At 30.0% G+C, this 17,553-nt stretch overlaps 1 protein-coding gene across 1 annotated transcript in view; it reads right to left on the bottom strand.

Annotated features, from left to right (window-relative positions):
- Positions 1 to 17,553, bottom strand: part of LOC134721855 (leucine-rich repeat and coiled-coil domain-containing protein 1-like) — a 98,400-nt gene that overhangs the window by 15,039 nt on the left and 65,808 nt on the right. The window contains exons 15-16 of the mRNA XM_063585111.1: positions 13,221 to 13,337; positions 1,499 to 1,583 (exon numbers count right to left, since the gene is read on the bottom strand). Coding sequence (XP_063441181.1) covers positions 1,499 to 1,583; positions 13,221 to 13,337 — 202 coding nt within the window. The remainder of the gene's footprint in view (positions 1 to 1,498; positions 1,584 to 13,220; positions 13,338 to 17,553) is intronic.

Raw genomic sequence — 17,553 nt, 5'->3', positions numbered from 1 at the left:
TACTACAAATTTCATTCATTCAAATGTCAGCTTGTTTGTTAATGGAAAAACCTTTATTGTGCACGATGTAACCTTTATTTTTTAATTTCAATTGAGTTTAAAATAAAATGAATTGCCCTCAGTGATTGAACATTGCATAGATCATCGAAAATTTAGAACTCAATTTCATATATGTTTTTTTCCTAGTAATTCAATTTCCAAATATTCATTACAACTTTTAATTGCAAATTTTATTTAAATGTCAAAATGGTTCAACAAGTTCTTTCAATTTTCTGACTTGAAGGTGGTACATACCACTACAGGGAGATAACTCTGAAATTGTACCTAAAACCTCCTGCTTTTGATGTTTGCACCATACAAAAACAAGAGTGCACACACTGAAATGTCTCACCTTCTTTACTAATCATTGATATTATGTTGATACAAATGTAGTCCTAAGTATAAAGCTATATTACAACTGTCACATAAACTTAATAATAACCAAGATAGCTAAACAAAGACCAATGAACCATGAAAATGAGATCAAGGTCAGATGAACCATGCCAGGCAGACATGTACAGCTAACAATGCTTCCATACAACAATTATAGTAGACCTATTACTTATAGTTTAAGAAAAATAGAAACACAAAAACTTAACACTGTGCAATGAACTTTGAAATTGAGGTCATGGTCAAATAAAACCTGCAGGACTGACATATAGATCAATATATATTTCCATACACCAAATATAGTTGACCGTTGGCATATAATATTAGATAAAAAGACCAAAACTTAAAAACTTAACTTTGACCACTGAACCATGAAAATGAGGTCAAGGTCAGACGACATCTGTCCACTAGACATGTACACCTTACAATCATTCCATACAACAAATATAGTTGACCTATGGCATAAAGTATGAGAAAAACAGACCAAAACACAAAAACTTGACTATAACCACTGTACCATGAAAATGAGGTCAAGGTCAGATGACACATGCCAGTTGGACATGTACACCTTACAGTCCTTCCATACACAAAATTTACTAGCCCTTTTGCTAGAGAATTCAACATTACAAAAATTCTAAACTTTTTTTAAGTGGTCACTGAACCATGAAAAAGAGGTCAAGGACATTGGACATGTGACTAATGGAAACCTGGTAACACGAGGCATCTATATACAAAGTATGAAGCATCCAGGTCTTTCACCTTCTAAAATATAAACCTTTTAAGAAGTTAGCTAACGCCGCCGCCGCTGCAGGATCACTATCCCTATGTCAAGCTTTCTGCAACAAAACTTGCAGACTTGACAAAAAGACTGAAACACTGTGAGCCAATTACCATAAGGATTTAAAAGTTTTTAATTGTTTTTTATTGTTCAATTGTCAGTTTTTTGCCTGTTTGCTATGCATTTGGAAACTTAAGGATATAATCATAACTGTCTGAATGTTGACTCCAAATATTAAAGCCGATTATATAAACTGAAAAGATGTTACATATCTACAGACAATATTATTACCTCATTAAATCGACTAGCTTCAATCTGTAATGCCATACGGAACTCATCCTCCAGTTCACTGTACTGTTTAGTAATCTGATCAGTCCTGCAACAAGGTTAATTAGAATATCATAGATGTCACTGTGACACTGATCTTTTATAGGACTTTGATCTTTACAGAAGTCTTAATAATAATCATTAAATATGTTATACAAATGTAATATCATATAACGATGAATTCTGATGTAATTTTTATGTAATAATCAACTGTCACAAATATCCGTTTTACTGGCTCCAATATATGCCATGCTTCTTATAAAACTGCATGATACCAAATGACAGCAGGAACTCTTTAAATGCAGTTCAGTTATCCCTTAAACAAGAAGGAAGTATTTGTGAAAACACAAAGGACACTTAATAAGCATTCCCGATATTTATTTGTTTTCTTGAAGACTCCACTGAAAATCTTTAAAACAATATAAAACAGTTTCTGTGTATTCAATAAAGACACTTTAGTAATAGATAGATATTCTTTGTGAGATGCATACTCATTGCCAATACAACTGTATTTACTATTTGTCCTCCATTTCTGGTCATAACAGATATCCCTGCAAAGTTTTCATATCATATGAGATAAATTTCTGAAGCCACAAAGCAAAAGTCAAAATGCTCTATTGATGATGACAATACTGTATTTCAAATGTTGCAGTTTCCTAAAAGGCAATAAGGTCTATATACAAATTGTGTGTTATTCAGTAACTGAAAACTTAAATCAAAAGTAAAACTAGACAATATCAAAAAGTTCTAAAAGAGGGACGAAAGATACCAAAGGGACAGTCAAACTCATAAATCTAAAACAAACTTTACTTTGTACCATCAACACAGTTGTCAATTATTAGTCATAAATCAAACATTGAAAAAAATATTTGAAGAGTTATATAGCTGTGGATCAATATGCTCGCACACCAGTATACATGAAACCAAACCAATACTGGGTCTGACCCAGTGTCACTGCAAGCAATTGCTTGAGGTTACATGTATACCAGAGCATAACTTATCATCCTTCCATTGAAGACAAGAAAACTATTGGCAAAAAAGAAGTTATAAGCTAGATTGCAGATGTATTTAAACAAACTCAGCTTACTCGCTACAACTCAATCTTATTAAGCTGCAGACCAATTACATCTTTACCTTAAAAAATAGCTGATAAAACTTTAAAAACAAGAGGCTCTCAAGAGCCTGAATCGCTCACCTTAATTTTTTTGGTTAAATCTCTCATCAATGATTATTTTGGCTTTTCAATTTATTTAAATGTTCTTTGAATCGTCCTATTTTCTTCAAAAGCAAAAAAAAAATCATTTTCTCCTATGTTCTATTTTAGCCATAGGAGCTATGTTTCTTGACATACAAGGAAATAAAATATAAAATTTATACTAGATACTCTGAAACTCATTAAGCCTAAGTTTGGCTGAAATTGATACAGCAGTTTCAAAGGAGAAGATTTTTTAAAGAAAGTCAACATGATGAACAAATTGTGAAAACAAGTCTTTAAAGGGCAATAACTCCTTAAGGTAGACCTTGACCTAATATTATTTGCTCTAAATGCTGGAGTTTTTGAGATATAAGCCAAAAACTGCATTTTACCCTGTGTTCTATATTTAGCCATGACGGCCATGTTTTTTGACGAAATAGAAAATAAAACACAAACTTTATTTTATACACCCTACTGATCATTCAGTTGAAGTTTGGTTGAATTTGGTTGAGTAGTTTTAGAGGAGATGATTTTTTAAGTTAGCAAATATGATGAACAAATTGTGAAAAACTGTCATTAAAGGACAATAACCCCTTAAGGGGTCAATTGACAATTTTGGTCATATTAACTTATTTGTAGATCTTACTTTGCTGATCATTTTTGCTGTTTACAGTTTATCTTTATCTATAATAATATTCAAGGTAATGACCAAAAACTGAAAAAAATCCTTTAAATTACCAATTAAGTGGCAGTAACCCAACAATGGGTTGTTTGATTCATCTGAAAATTTCAGGACTGATAGATCTTGACCTAATGAATATTTTTACCCATGTCAGATTTGCTCTAAATGCTTTCGTTTTTGAGATATAAGCCAAAAACTGCATTTGACCCCTATGTTCTATTTTTAGCAAGGGCTACCATGTTTGTTGTCATAGATCAAAACTTCGGATACAATTTATAAACTAGATACCCCAAGGAACATTCAGTTAAAGTTTGGAAGTATTTGGCCTAGTAGTTTCAGAGGAGAAGATTCTTGAAATAGTTTACGACGACAGACGACGGACGATGGAGGACGACGGATACCAAGTGATGGCATAAGCTCACTTTGCTCTTAGGGCTAGGTGGGCTACAAACTCTTTGTACAATGAGTGTTTTAAAATTGGCAAACAAGAAGTGGATACATGCATATGACTGATTTCAATATGGCTTACAAGCTACCACTCAACATATTTAGACCAAATATAAAACAATAGTCCCTTTCATAGAAGCAAAGAAAACTTTGATGACAGTTTTCTTTTGAATGAATATACCTAAAGACAGATGGTTTATACTTGACCTGCTTCCGCATTCAGCAAAGAAGGTAAAACGTATACATGATGTACTAGAAATCCAATAATTCTGTTCTTTGTATGAGGCCCCAATGAATAATATGTACCAATTATATTTCATTTGTTTGTATGAAATTTGATCTAGTAAAATAAACTACATTACAAATACAGACATTTCCTTGACACCACTCCTGTTTCTTAGTAACTCAAATATTAGCTGCTAATGATTCCATCAAAATCATTAATTAAGACTGATAAGACATCATTCAAAGTTCAAGACCACAGCAATGGTGAATAATTGTCAATCTTTTTGTCATCTATTTTGTTTAATTTGTTTATTGTTTATGTCACTTTCTCCCATTAATGCTGTTTATCAGATGTCAAATTCTAATGAATGAACTGGACTTTTCACCCCTTCATTTGTAGCATTTTGAAAGTGTCAATTTATCAATTATTTATCATAATAAAATAACTTTTTCTCTCATAGGGAAAATAAAACGGGCATTGGTTTTTCCTTGGGGAGGAATTTAGAGAGATAGTAATATCTTACGTGTAGTAAACATGACAATAAATGATCTGGTGGGAGTCGATAACAATCCTTTATATTTCTACAAATTCAATTATGTCTTGGAAAAAAACTATAAATGCAAGTCACATAAAAGACATATAAATTAACCACCTTCTCTTATAATATGATTTTCATATGACATAGACCTATGGTATATTTCTTCTGGCTGTTCATTATTAGTATTAGGGGTAGTGATTATATAAAGGAAAATTTCAATAACATATATACATTATATCCACAAGAAATTATCGAAGAATTAGTGTGGTTCAGTAAATGCCTGCCACTAATTTGTTACTGAGAATTACAGCTGTGTACATAATAATAAATTAAATTATTACTTCTGAGCTTTTTTCAAAAAAAAATGTTTCACTTTTTATGGTGGCCAATATTACCTTAAGAAAGACTCAGATACATTCGTACATCCACCGATAGACTAAGCATGGTCAAAGTCCCATCACTTTTGACATTAAAACAAATCTAAATGGTGGTATATAAAATTCAACTAAATTTATGATGACAAATAAAGCAAAAAGTATATAAATTGTGATACCAAGGTGTCATTATGGTACAAAATTTAAATAGGAAAAATTTAAGTTGTATTACCAAAATGGTGCAAAAGATCTAAAATGGTCAAAGTCCCATAACTCCAACAGAGCTAAAATGGTCAAAGTTCCATAACTCCCATAGAGCTAAAATGGTAAAAATCCCATAACTCCAACAGAGCTGAAATGGTCAAAGTCCCATAACTCCCACAGATCTAAAATGGTCAAAGTCCCATAACTCCAACAGAGCTAAAATTGTCAAAGTCCCATAACTCCAACAGAGCTAAAATGGTCAAAGTCCCATAATCTACAACAGAGCTAAAATGGTCAAAGTCCCATAACTCCAACAGAGCTAAAATGGTCAAAGTTCCATAACTCCAACAAAGTTAAAATTGTCAAAGTTCCATAACTTCACCATTTTGTTACAATAGTAAACAAAATGTCAGCTTGGTCCAGCTTGAAACAACTGCAGAGATCTAACCTTGAACAGGCAATTATCGCATGAATTTTTCTAGCATTCAACACGGTCCTCTATTTGGACCTATTCCCAATGGCAAAATCCCTACATTTTCCCTAATTTTGGTAGCAAAATTCCCAATTAATTTCAAAATTCATTTTTATCTATATTATTCATGACAGCAGTGTTTATTTTGTTCAACCGATAGCTTTATGCTAAAAATTACCAACCAGTGATGTGTAAGCTTTTGTAACTTTGACTCTACTTACAGTTTCTATCAATTTCGCAATACAGATCTGAATTTGGATTGTGATTATATATTAGATATTGCATAGTTTTTGTGGTCTTAGTACTGAAATAATTTAAAATTGGTCATTATACACCATGAAGTAATTGTAAAAGTTACCTTTATCAGTCTTCACTTCAATAATTCATAAGAAATTAACTTTGATTAACTGCTGTTTTTCTCTTGTATGTTTATAATTTGACCCCAAAACCATATAACTATAGTTATCCTTGATGATCAGAAAACCAATTTTATATGATATATAGTTTTAGTTTTTAAAATTGTAATTTCCAAGATTTTCCATTTGTCAAACATCATGTTCTTTAATTTGAGTTTCCAGCAATTTGATTCCATGTTGATAATAAAAGTACAGTCAAAACAAAATTCTTAATAGATTCTGTTATTTCTTTGGATTTCTTTTAAGCAGTGAACTTAAAAATAACAATATAAAAAAAAGTATAAAAATTTTAATCCATACTTTTAAATCTGTTATTATCAGCATTCAATATAAATGTCTTAAAATTTCTATTAAATCCTGAATTTTGTATTTTCTTTTTTAAAACATGGTTAAGTTGGTCTTCAGCTGAAGTCTAGATTTGGTTCTGTAGTTGTAATCAGAAAGATTTGGTTCTGTAGTTGTAATCAGAAAGATTTGGTTCTGTAGTTGTAATCAGATAAACCATATTCACTAGAGAAAAGTTTAAAAAATGTACTCAACATTTTATATTCAAGTTTACTGATGAAAACAGATCATAGGCTTAATACTGTTTTTTGTTTTAATCTGACCAAAAATTATGTCACATGTTTCAAACAGTTTGTGCTTTGGCATTTGTTTTTTTTAACAGACCTAAAATTATGTCACATGGTGTAAACAGTTTGTGCTTTATGCTGTTTTTGTTTCAATCTGACATTACATTGTGCTACGTGATTCAAACAGTGTGTGCTGTTTTTGTTTTAATCTGACATAAAATTATGCCAAAGTGATACAAACAGTTTGTGCTTTATGCTGTTTTTGTTTCAATCTGACATTACATTGTGCTACGTGATTCAAACAGTGTGTGCTGTTTTTGTTTTAATCTGACATAAAATTATGCCAAGTGATACAAACAGTTTGTGCTTTATGCTGTTTTTGTTTGGTTTTAATCTGACCAAAAATTATGTCACATGTTTCAAACAGTTTGTGCTTCATGCTGTTTTTTTGTTTTGTTTAAATCTGACCTTAAATTATGCCACATGTATCAAATAATTTGTGCATTATGCTTTTTTATTTGTTTAAACCTGACGGAAAAATTATGTCACATGTTTCAAACAGTTTGTGCTTAATGCTGTTTTTTATTTTGTTTTTATCTGACCTAAAATTATGCCACATGTTTCAAACAGTTTGTGCATTATGCTATTTTTTGTTTTGTTTCAATTTGACTTTAAATTATGCCCCATGTTTCAAACAATTTGTGCTTTATGCTGTTTTTTGTTTTGTTTTATTCTAACTTAAAATTATGCCACATATTTCGAAAAATTTGTGCTTTATGCTGTTTTTTGTTTTAATCTGACCTAAAATTATGCCCTATGTTTCAAACAGTTTGTGCTTTATGCTGTTTTTTTGTTTTGTTTTAATTTGACTTTAAATTATGCCCGTATGTTTCAAATAGTTTGTGCTTTATGCTGTTTTTTGTTTTGTTTTAATCTGACTTTAAATTTGCCCCATGTTTTCAAACAGTTTAATTGTGCTTGATGCTGTTTTTTGTTTTGTTTTAATCTGACTTTAAATTATGCCCCATGTTTCAAATAGTTTGTGCTTTATGCTGTTTTTTGTTTTAATCTGACTTTAAATTATGCTCCATGTTTCAAATAGTTTGTGCTTTATGCTGCTTTATGTTTTGTTTTAATCTGACTTTAAATTATGCCCCATGTTTCAAACAGTTTGTGCTTTATGCTGCTTTATGTTTTGTTTTAATCTGACTTTAAATTATGCTCCAGGTTTCGAACAATTTGTGCTTAATGCTGTTTTTTGTTTTGTTTTAATTTGACTTTAAATTATGCCTAATGTTTCAAATAGTTTGTGCTTTATGCTGTTTTTGTTTTGTTTTAATCTGACTTTAAATTATGCCACATGTTTCAAACAGTTTGTGCTTTATGCTGTTTTTTGTTTTAGTCTGACTTAAAATTATGCCACATGTTTCGAATAATTTGTGCTTTATGCTGTTTTCTGTTTTAATATGACCTAAAATTATGCCAAATGTTTCAAACAGTTTGTGCATTATGCTGGTTTTTTTGTTTTGTTTTAAACTGATTTAAAGTTATGCCCCATGTTTCAAACAGTTTGTGCTTTATGCTGTTTTTATTTTGTTTTTATCTGACCTAAAATTATGCCACATTTTTCCAACAGTTTGACGGAGGAGTTGAAGGATAATTCTGTTTCCCGTAATATATCTTATGAAACCTTTAGTGCTCCCTTATCCCACAATGCAGTTCAGTAATCTTCTTTATTCAATTATAAATATCATGTCTCATTTGGAAATCTTAGTGTCGTCTGCATAGGTAGGAAACACATAAATAATCTTCCCACAGGAAAAATACAAGGAGTCGAGAAAGTAAGAAGTTGGACATAATTTTCCAATAAAACCCACAAATTACTACATTCCAAAGCTGTATATGGCTCTAACAATATTTTATAAGTATGTATTTACTATAATTAAAATCGTCTCTCTGATTCACCAGTCTATAGGCCTGGAACAATTCCATTTGTCTTTTTTTGTGACTCGACACTAGACAAAGAAATAGAGTTCCACAAGACGATTCAATGAATATATTAAGTGATGGAAAAATAAATTATTCCACTTTTACAAGTCTTATATGTACTTTTATTATAATATTACTTCTTTCATCAATTTTCATTAGAGAAATTGTCTTCAATAAAAAATAATTGTATTTTTCTATCAACTATTGGGATGAAAAATAAAATTAAATCAAATCATGTTATTTTTTTGAGATGAAAATAATTGCAAATCTTTTTGTATATGTGTGAAGTTATCAACTTTAAAAGAGATAGATTGGTTGTTTGTTTGTGTTTTTAACATGACTTTTATGCACTATATCATGGTTGATAGTTGAAGCGCCTGAATAGAATCACAAAACAAACTCTTGACACAGAGATATGTCTCCCATTTTGTAATTTTGATAATAAATGCATAAGGCAACTGCTGAACTTAAAATGGCAATATTTTAACAAACTTTTTTTTTCAAACTATACAAAAGTTTCAAAGTCAATGAACTATGATGAGGTACTGGGCCAATAAAACCCCTTAGATCTGAGAAATGCATACCAAATATCATTGATTCAACTTAAACTGATCTGAGAAATGCATACCAAATATCATTGATTCAACTTAAACTGATCTGAGAAATGCATACCAAATATCATTGATTCAACTTAAACTGATCTGAAAAATGCATACCCAATATCATTGATTCAACTTAAACTGATCTGAGAAATGCATACCAAATATCAATGATTCAACTTAAACTGATCTGAGAAATGCATACCAAATATCATTGATTCAACTTAAACTGATCTGAGAAATGCATACCAAATATCATTGATTCAACTTAAACTGATCTGAGAAATGCATACCAAATATCATTGATTCAACTTAAACTGATCTGAGAAATGCATACCAAATATCATTGATTCAACTTAAACTGATCTGAGAAATGCATACCAAATATCATTGATTCAACTTAAACTGATCTGAGAAATGCATACCAAATATCATTGATTCAACTTAAACTGATCTGAAAAATGCATACCCAATATCATTGATTCAACTTAAACTGATCTGAGAAATGCATACCAAATATCAATGATTCAACTTAAACTGATCTGAGAAATGCATACCAAATATCATTGATTCAACTTAAACTGATCTGAGAAATGCATACCCAATATCATTGATTCAACTTAAACTGATCTGAGAAATGCATACCAAATATCATTGATTCAACTTAAACTGATCTGAGAAATGCATACCAAATATCATTGATTCAACTTAAACTGATCTGAGAAATGCACACAAATATCATTGATTCAACTTAAACTGATCTGAGAAATGCATACCAAATATCATTGATTCAACTTAAACTGATCTGAGAAATGCATACCAAATATCATTGATTCAACTTAAACTGATCTAATCATAAACTATGCAACACATTCAAATTCAATATACCATGAGTCGGAAGGGCCATACCAATATATTGTGAGTTAGATGGGGAGTAACATCTCATTGGCACTCATACTACATCTTATATAAATGAATTGTTAACCCTATTATTGGACTTACTGACTGTGCAACAGCTGTATAGCCAGTTTTATTAAAGGGGAGACATCTGATAAATTAGATAGGGTATAATGTGTTTACCCAATCATTTACTTTAATGATGTGGTAACTCGTTCATGACTCAAAAACAAAGTGATATTTGATCATCTATAGAAAAAATATGGCCCTTTGACCATTCAGGTATAGAGCAAATACTTCCAATCACTGATTAAGATGTGAGGTTATGAAAATTCACCAATGCCAGGACAGAAACTATTTAACATTTGTTATATATCATTTTAAAATTATCATCCACTTTCTCCCCAAAGCATGACAGAAACAGCAAAACTCTTGCATCCTAATATATCTATTTCCTATATAATATTTGTTGATAAACACCAATCTTACGGAACAAGATCATAAATACTTAGACTGTTGGTTTTCCTGTTTGAATGGTTTTACACTAGTAATTTTGGGGCCCTTTATAACTTGTTGTTCGGTGTGATATAAGGCCCTGTGTTGAAGGCCCTACATTGACCTATAATGGTTTACTTTTATAAATTGTTTTTGGATGGAGAGTTGTCTCATTGGCACTCACACCACATCTTCCTATATCTATTATATATCTTCTAATATTTTGCAAATTGATTTGTAAAGAAGGTTGTAAAATATAACTGTTGAATATATATGGTTATTAAGTTTGATGATTTGTACAGTATTTTACAAAAACTATCAGTGTATATCATCATAAGATAGACTTAATTCTTGCATTTCACCCATTCATTACTATGATATCATCAAAATTCAAAATTATGTCCAGGGAAAAACTACAAACCAAATTATTCCTATAATGGTAATTTGTAAATCATCTTTATAAGGTTATGACATGCATATAATTCTTTAAGTCTCCTTGAAAGACTTTTACACATCCAATTGACATGCATTCAATACTTTAAATCATTGTGAAAGACATTTACCCATCCAATTAAACCTATTTTGACAACTCTGTTTACAGTATCGGTTTATTCATCAATGAGGATCTTCACAATATCATGGTGAGAACTTTGACAAATCGATTCTATATCATGAAAGAAAATTTTAAGTCCATCTTATTTCCTGACAAATTGTATATAATTACCAGAAATGGTAACTGACGATAGTGCCACTAGGGATATTCTTAAAAAAACAACCGGACTATATCCTTTATCAAGATCTACAGCTAGAAAATTGGGCATGACAAAAACAAAACAAATTACATATTTTGTAAGATTTTATGAAACATTTTGTTTTTATTCCATAAACAATTCTTTATATTGTTATCAATTTAAACTTAATCATATAGGATATTTTCTGTTTTTAGATGTCCCTTAAAACTACTATATATTAAATTAAATTTTCAAAACATATTTATTTTTCACTTTCGCATGTAGTCTGTGTTAAATTGGCACTAAAAAAAACCAAAATTATACTTGGCATGAATAAAGTCTTATCCTGTTCAGTACCACAGTAAAAGATTTCACACCACATTGCATGGCATAAAAGAAAATAACCATCACTGGAAGTAAACCAAAACACTTTTCATTCTTTTTTTAGCTGCTTAAAAGCTTTAGTAACAAGGTCACCTCCAGTTTTTAAAATTTTCTTTTTAGGATACCAAATAACAAATACTGGTACATGTACTTTGAAACACCCAAAATAAATGTTAATGACTCACAAAGATTTTCTGCAATGAAATGCTGGGTTAAATTCCTACTTTTGCAAATTCAAGGACACATTTTTTAGAATCTTTAAAACATGAAACCAGATGTGACATAATGTGTTTGGTGGTATTAAACCTATATCAGTATCAATCAACTGAACGTTTGGCTTGCCTTTTCTGTGTTTCCTTTTACACATAAATGTCAGTAACACACATTTATATGAACTTTCAGTGAAAAAGATCACAACTTGAGAATATTGCTGTTTATAAAATGTAAATGTTTTTGAATTTGAATACTGTACCATAATTGAATCTCCTCTTTGTATGTAATGCCAATATTTATGTATTATATTTGAAAGCGTTTGAAGAACTGAAGCCTTGACACAACTATTAAAAAATCCCTGAACACTTGTTTACAATCATAAATTTTTATTTTTTAAAATTTACTCATTAAATTTTCATGTCCAATTTTTCTAAATTTATATAAACTATTTGAAGTGCATAAGTCTGTCGTAAATAATAAGAGATTAACCAGTGTTGCATGACAAGAAACTGGTTGCTGCTTTCATGATATTTATAAAAGTTATTGATGAAATCCTGCACATTATTTATCAAATATTGTACATAGACTTCAGTTATAAGAGAACCTAATAGAAAAGACAATAATGCTTTTTGACTGTCAACAGTTCAATGTAAGGAATATATATATATGTGCTTTTTATTTTAGAATGATGATTGATGTTTGCTCAATGTTCAATGTTCAGTGGCAAATATTTCATACATATCTCAGATTGTATAATTCTTTATTTTACATTCTGAACTTGTAGTCAGTAGGATCTGAAATACTTTCACACTTAATTATAGTGATAGCGTTCAGATTTTTTTTCTTTTTCATTTTTCTGTACTTGTTTTGATAAATGGTATTATTTTGGCCAACCAACATTACACTTTTGGGCTAACAGCACACTCATAGTACAAATGCTTTCATCATTCTAACCTAACTAAGCATGAAATATTTCTAGCTGAACATTTTGCAAAAAATAATCTTTTTCATCAAGCTGTAATTAATGATAAAAGATTTAATTTCCTTGAATGGCGAGACAGTCTTATGTTGTTATATACTGCACAGGAAATCAGAAGACATTATTTTCTATACAGAGATATTCCTCAAATCATTGGTAGACAGAAGACAGACGGATATCTTATAAACGGAAAGAACTCATACAACAGAACTCCTACATAAATGTAGCAAAAATCAAATGGTATTCATTCATTGATGAAAATTATTTACTCACTTTTCTTGTTGATTTTTCATTTCACGAATAAAATCTTTGTTTGACTTTTTCACCTCTATATCTATATGCTCTTTCAATTCTTGGCTGTCAGGAGAAAAATGCTTCTTCATTTCTTCTCTGAAATAGAGATAAGATAAGCACATTGTTAAGTATATATATTAAAAGGGAGAGTGTGATATCTTAGGAGGGAACATGGTAGTTTTTTTCACCTCTATGTGTATGGGATAACCTTCTAAAGATTTAATAAATTGTTGACAAAGATAAATGTCTTAGTTGTACTTGTCAACTATTCAAAACAATCAGTCAAAAATCAATGAAAGAAAGGTGCATGTATGGCCAAATAATATCTATGAAAATAAAATATAAGGAGCCGAGAAAGTAAGAAAGTGGAAATAATTTTCAAATAAAACCCACAAATTACTACATTTCAAAGCTGTACGCGACTCTGGTCAAATCATTTGTTCATTTAAACTGACCATCTGTTTAAGTATTTCATTGGCTCAGGAAGGCATATGTTTCCTGATCAGAAATTTAAGAAACAAGATTTTCCCCTAAAAGAAGAAATTAATATGTGCTATGAATAAAAACTTGTATGGTACCCATTTACATTTCACTTAATATTCTGAAAGTAGAAAGATGTAAAGTACTTGCATTTCATCAACAAAGAACATAATCTAAGATTAATTCAGGATTATTTAATAAGATTTCAGATCCATTACTGGAACTCGATCCTGCTGACTCAAAAATTATTTCCTTTTATATAATATTCAAAATTCAAATTTTCCTCCGTGAAATTAAATGCTAAATAACTGAACAACTTTTGATACTTAATCATATTAGTTGTCATTATTCATTAAAAAGTTGAGAAATCACGTAAATGTCAGGTGTAATAAGATACCATAGTTATCTTTATATAATACCCCGAATTCCCTTGTTCTTTTAAAACTAAAAGCAATTTAAAATGAGAAATTTACAATGTTATTTTTCATTAACAGAAACAGACGAAAACGTCTCCCACATCATTTTCTTTTTAGGTAGGTGGTTGATAATTTTATTTACATTTTTTTTTATGTCAAAATTTGTATAGTTTAAATCGAAAAAATTCAACTTCTAGTATTACACATTAAAATGCCCTTTATAAGAAGACTATATCTTATGCCATTTTAGAAAAAAAAAATTCTTGTGTTTAATGTTAAGATATTGACTATATCCATTTCAATACAACTAAAGCAATATTTTAAGGAAATTCCTGTACCAAGTCAGGAATATGACAGTTGTTGTCCATTCCTTCGATGTGTTTGACTTTTTGATTTTACCATTTGATTAGGTACTTTCCGTTTTGAATTTTCCTAGGAGTTCTATATGTTTGTGATTTTTCTTTTTAAAGCTCAGACAAAAATCAGAACATAAATCCCCCAAATTTAAAATCTTGTTAACTAATCATACAATCAAGTAAATGGAACTTATACATCAAGTTTTCATGGACAGAATAAATGTTCTGTATTAAATAAATCACTTGAAGATCAATTCAAACTTTAAGAGAAAATCCTAGAATTAAAGATATTACCATGTAAACCAGTTAACAATTGGACAAGGCATGAAGAAAAACACTTTACCATTAATGAGTTGAGAGAAATGTCATCAAGTCAACACATTACACTAATAGGTTCAAGTTAGGTCAAGAATCAGATGTTTAAAATAAACAGTTGCTTTGATTTTACTTTAAGAGTTAAACTTGCTTCAATTTTTTTCAAGAGGCCAGATTTTTAACAACTATTTACTGACAACAAAGATGTCAACTTGGAATGTAATTTGAGTAAAATCATATCTTTTATCATTCTTAAAGTTACAAAGCATTTTGACTAGCAGGTGTATGATTTTACTGTTATAAGGATACAATTATATTTCTAAATAAAATAAAAAACCAAGAATGTGTCCATGGTACATAGATGCACCACTCGCACTATCATATTTATGTTCAGTGGACCATCAAATTAGGGTAAAAACTTTAATTTGGCATTTAAATTAGAAAGATCATATAATAAGGAACATGCATACTACGTTTCAAGTTGATTGGACTTCAACTTCATTAAAATCTACCTCAAACAAAACTTTAATCAGACGGAAGATTGGAAGGACAAATGGATGGACTGAGGAACAGACACACACAAAAGAAAACATAATGCCCATAAATGGGGCATAAAAATGAACTAATTAAAAAAAATAGAAGCAAATCTGTCTTTAGCATTCCTGTGTAAAAAAAAATTGTAAGTGTTCCGCGGAACCCAGTGTCTCGCCTACTTTTGCTGTAAATCGCAGGCTCAACAAAAATGAGGGAAAAACTCAATAAAAATATTCCTTTTGATACAATCTTCTGATTGTAAGAAGCTTCTGTCCAAGTTTGGTTAAATTCCAGGATAGTTTATGAATCTAATAAATGTTTTAAAAACAATTGCAGACTGTACATGTATGTATGGTTAACTGGAAGAAAATCGAAGTCCATTTAAAAGTAAAATACAGAAAAAATGGATTTATTTTATTACAAAATTTACTTCTGGATACTATTTCATGATCATTATTAAGCTTCTGTCCAAGTTTGGTACAAACCAAGGATAGTTTAAGAAAGTTATTAAAATTTTAAAAACTTTAACCACAGAGTGAATGAAATGTTTCCCCTCAGAAAAACTATGTCCATTCAAAAGTAAAATATGGAAAAAATGGATTTATTTTTTTACAAAATTTACTTCTGGATACTATCTTATGATCATAAACAAGCTTCTGTCCAAGTTTGGTAAAAACTTAGGATAGTTTAAGAAAGTTATTAAAATTTTAAAAACTTTAACCACAGAGTGAATGAAATGTTTCCCCTCAGAAAAACTATGTCCATTTAAAAGTAAAATTTGGAAAAAATGGATTTATTTTTTTACAAAATTTACTTCTGGATACTATCTTATGATCATAAACAAGCGTTTGTCCAAGTTTGGTACAAATCCAGGATATTTTAAGAACTTTAACCACAGAGTGAATATTTGTGGACGCCACCGACGAAGACGCCGACGACGGAATGTAGGATCGCTTAGTCTCGCTTTTTCGACTAAAGTCGAAGGCTCGACAAAAAAACATATAACCCAAGGTGAATGATCCCTATTAAAAATGAAAATAATGGGAATGGTTTTAAAACTGATAAATTGATTTTTTTGGGAAGAGCAGATTTAATGGTTTACAGAATATAGGGCAGAGATAAAAATTGGCCTGAAGTTTAAAGAATATAAAATAAAGAGATTCTGTTAAATTCAAATGATAGAAATAATAGCCAACTTTTTTTTTTAGAAAAATTGGAACAAATAATTAAAGAACACAAAAATAAAGGCCTCATCTACGGACCCTCATATATATCTTTACAAAAATAATGTAATTCTAATCACAATCAAACCATGTTGAGAGCTTTAGCTTAAACAAGGACAGCAAATAATAGATGTATTATCCAAGGTACGTAGCTAATGTACTAAAAATCAACAGAATTCTATCCTTAATTGCACCACGGATTGTGTAATGAAATTATATAGGAGAAAATACTTACTCTATATGCCATCCCATTTATAACTTCACTTTGTATTAGGATTTATAGGATAGAATTTAACTGATCTTCACAGATACATTGATATTTATTATATAGTCATCAAAAACTTAACTAATCTAATCATTATCAAACCTACAAATTTATCAACATGGCATTCTCCTCAATGAATAAGAAAAGTTGGTTTCTGGGGTAATTAATTGCTGAAATTAGAATCAGAAATAAACTTGTCTATTGAAATAGGAAGTAATGCTGAAAGACCACGATTTCCTTGATGCAAATTAAGTAAAATTTCAATGATCTGAATGTAATTTTAAATTCGTGCCAAAAAATATTAGGTATGAATGAAATGAAACAAAAAATTGACTTTTTTAAACTGAAAGATGTTCTTCCTTAAATGCACTTAAAATACTATTTTATAAAATGTCAAGTCAGCAAGGCTTAAAAAGCAAGAAACCATGATCTAAAAGATTTACACTAAGGGTTTAACAACACAATAAGTAGAAAGCTAGATAAATCATTTGTGATATTTCACTATGAATACCTGAACTTAGCAAAACCTTAACAAAATCATTCAAGTATGAACTTTAGGTTATTGTGACCAAATTGTTGCATCAAATTAATATAATAAATAGCAATGTAACATTTGCTTTGCTTTCTCTGTAGTAGGTATTTTTTGCTTAAAATATTTATATATCAAGAGAAATGTGATGGCATCTTCTCTATACTATATATATGAGACAACTATGTAAATAG

Source organism: Mytilus trossulus, chromosome 6, assembly GCF_036588685.1.
Source record: "Mytilus trossulus isolate FHL-02 chromosome 6, PNRI_Mtr1.1.1.hap1, whole genome shotgun sequence".
NCBI classification, from domain to species: Eukaryota; Metazoa; Mollusca; class Bivalvia; order Mytilida; family Mytilidae; genus Mytilus; species Mytilus trossulus.
The sequence above is the reverse complement of the archived record's forward strand: the minus strand, read 5'-3'. Positions and strand labels throughout refer to the sequence as shown.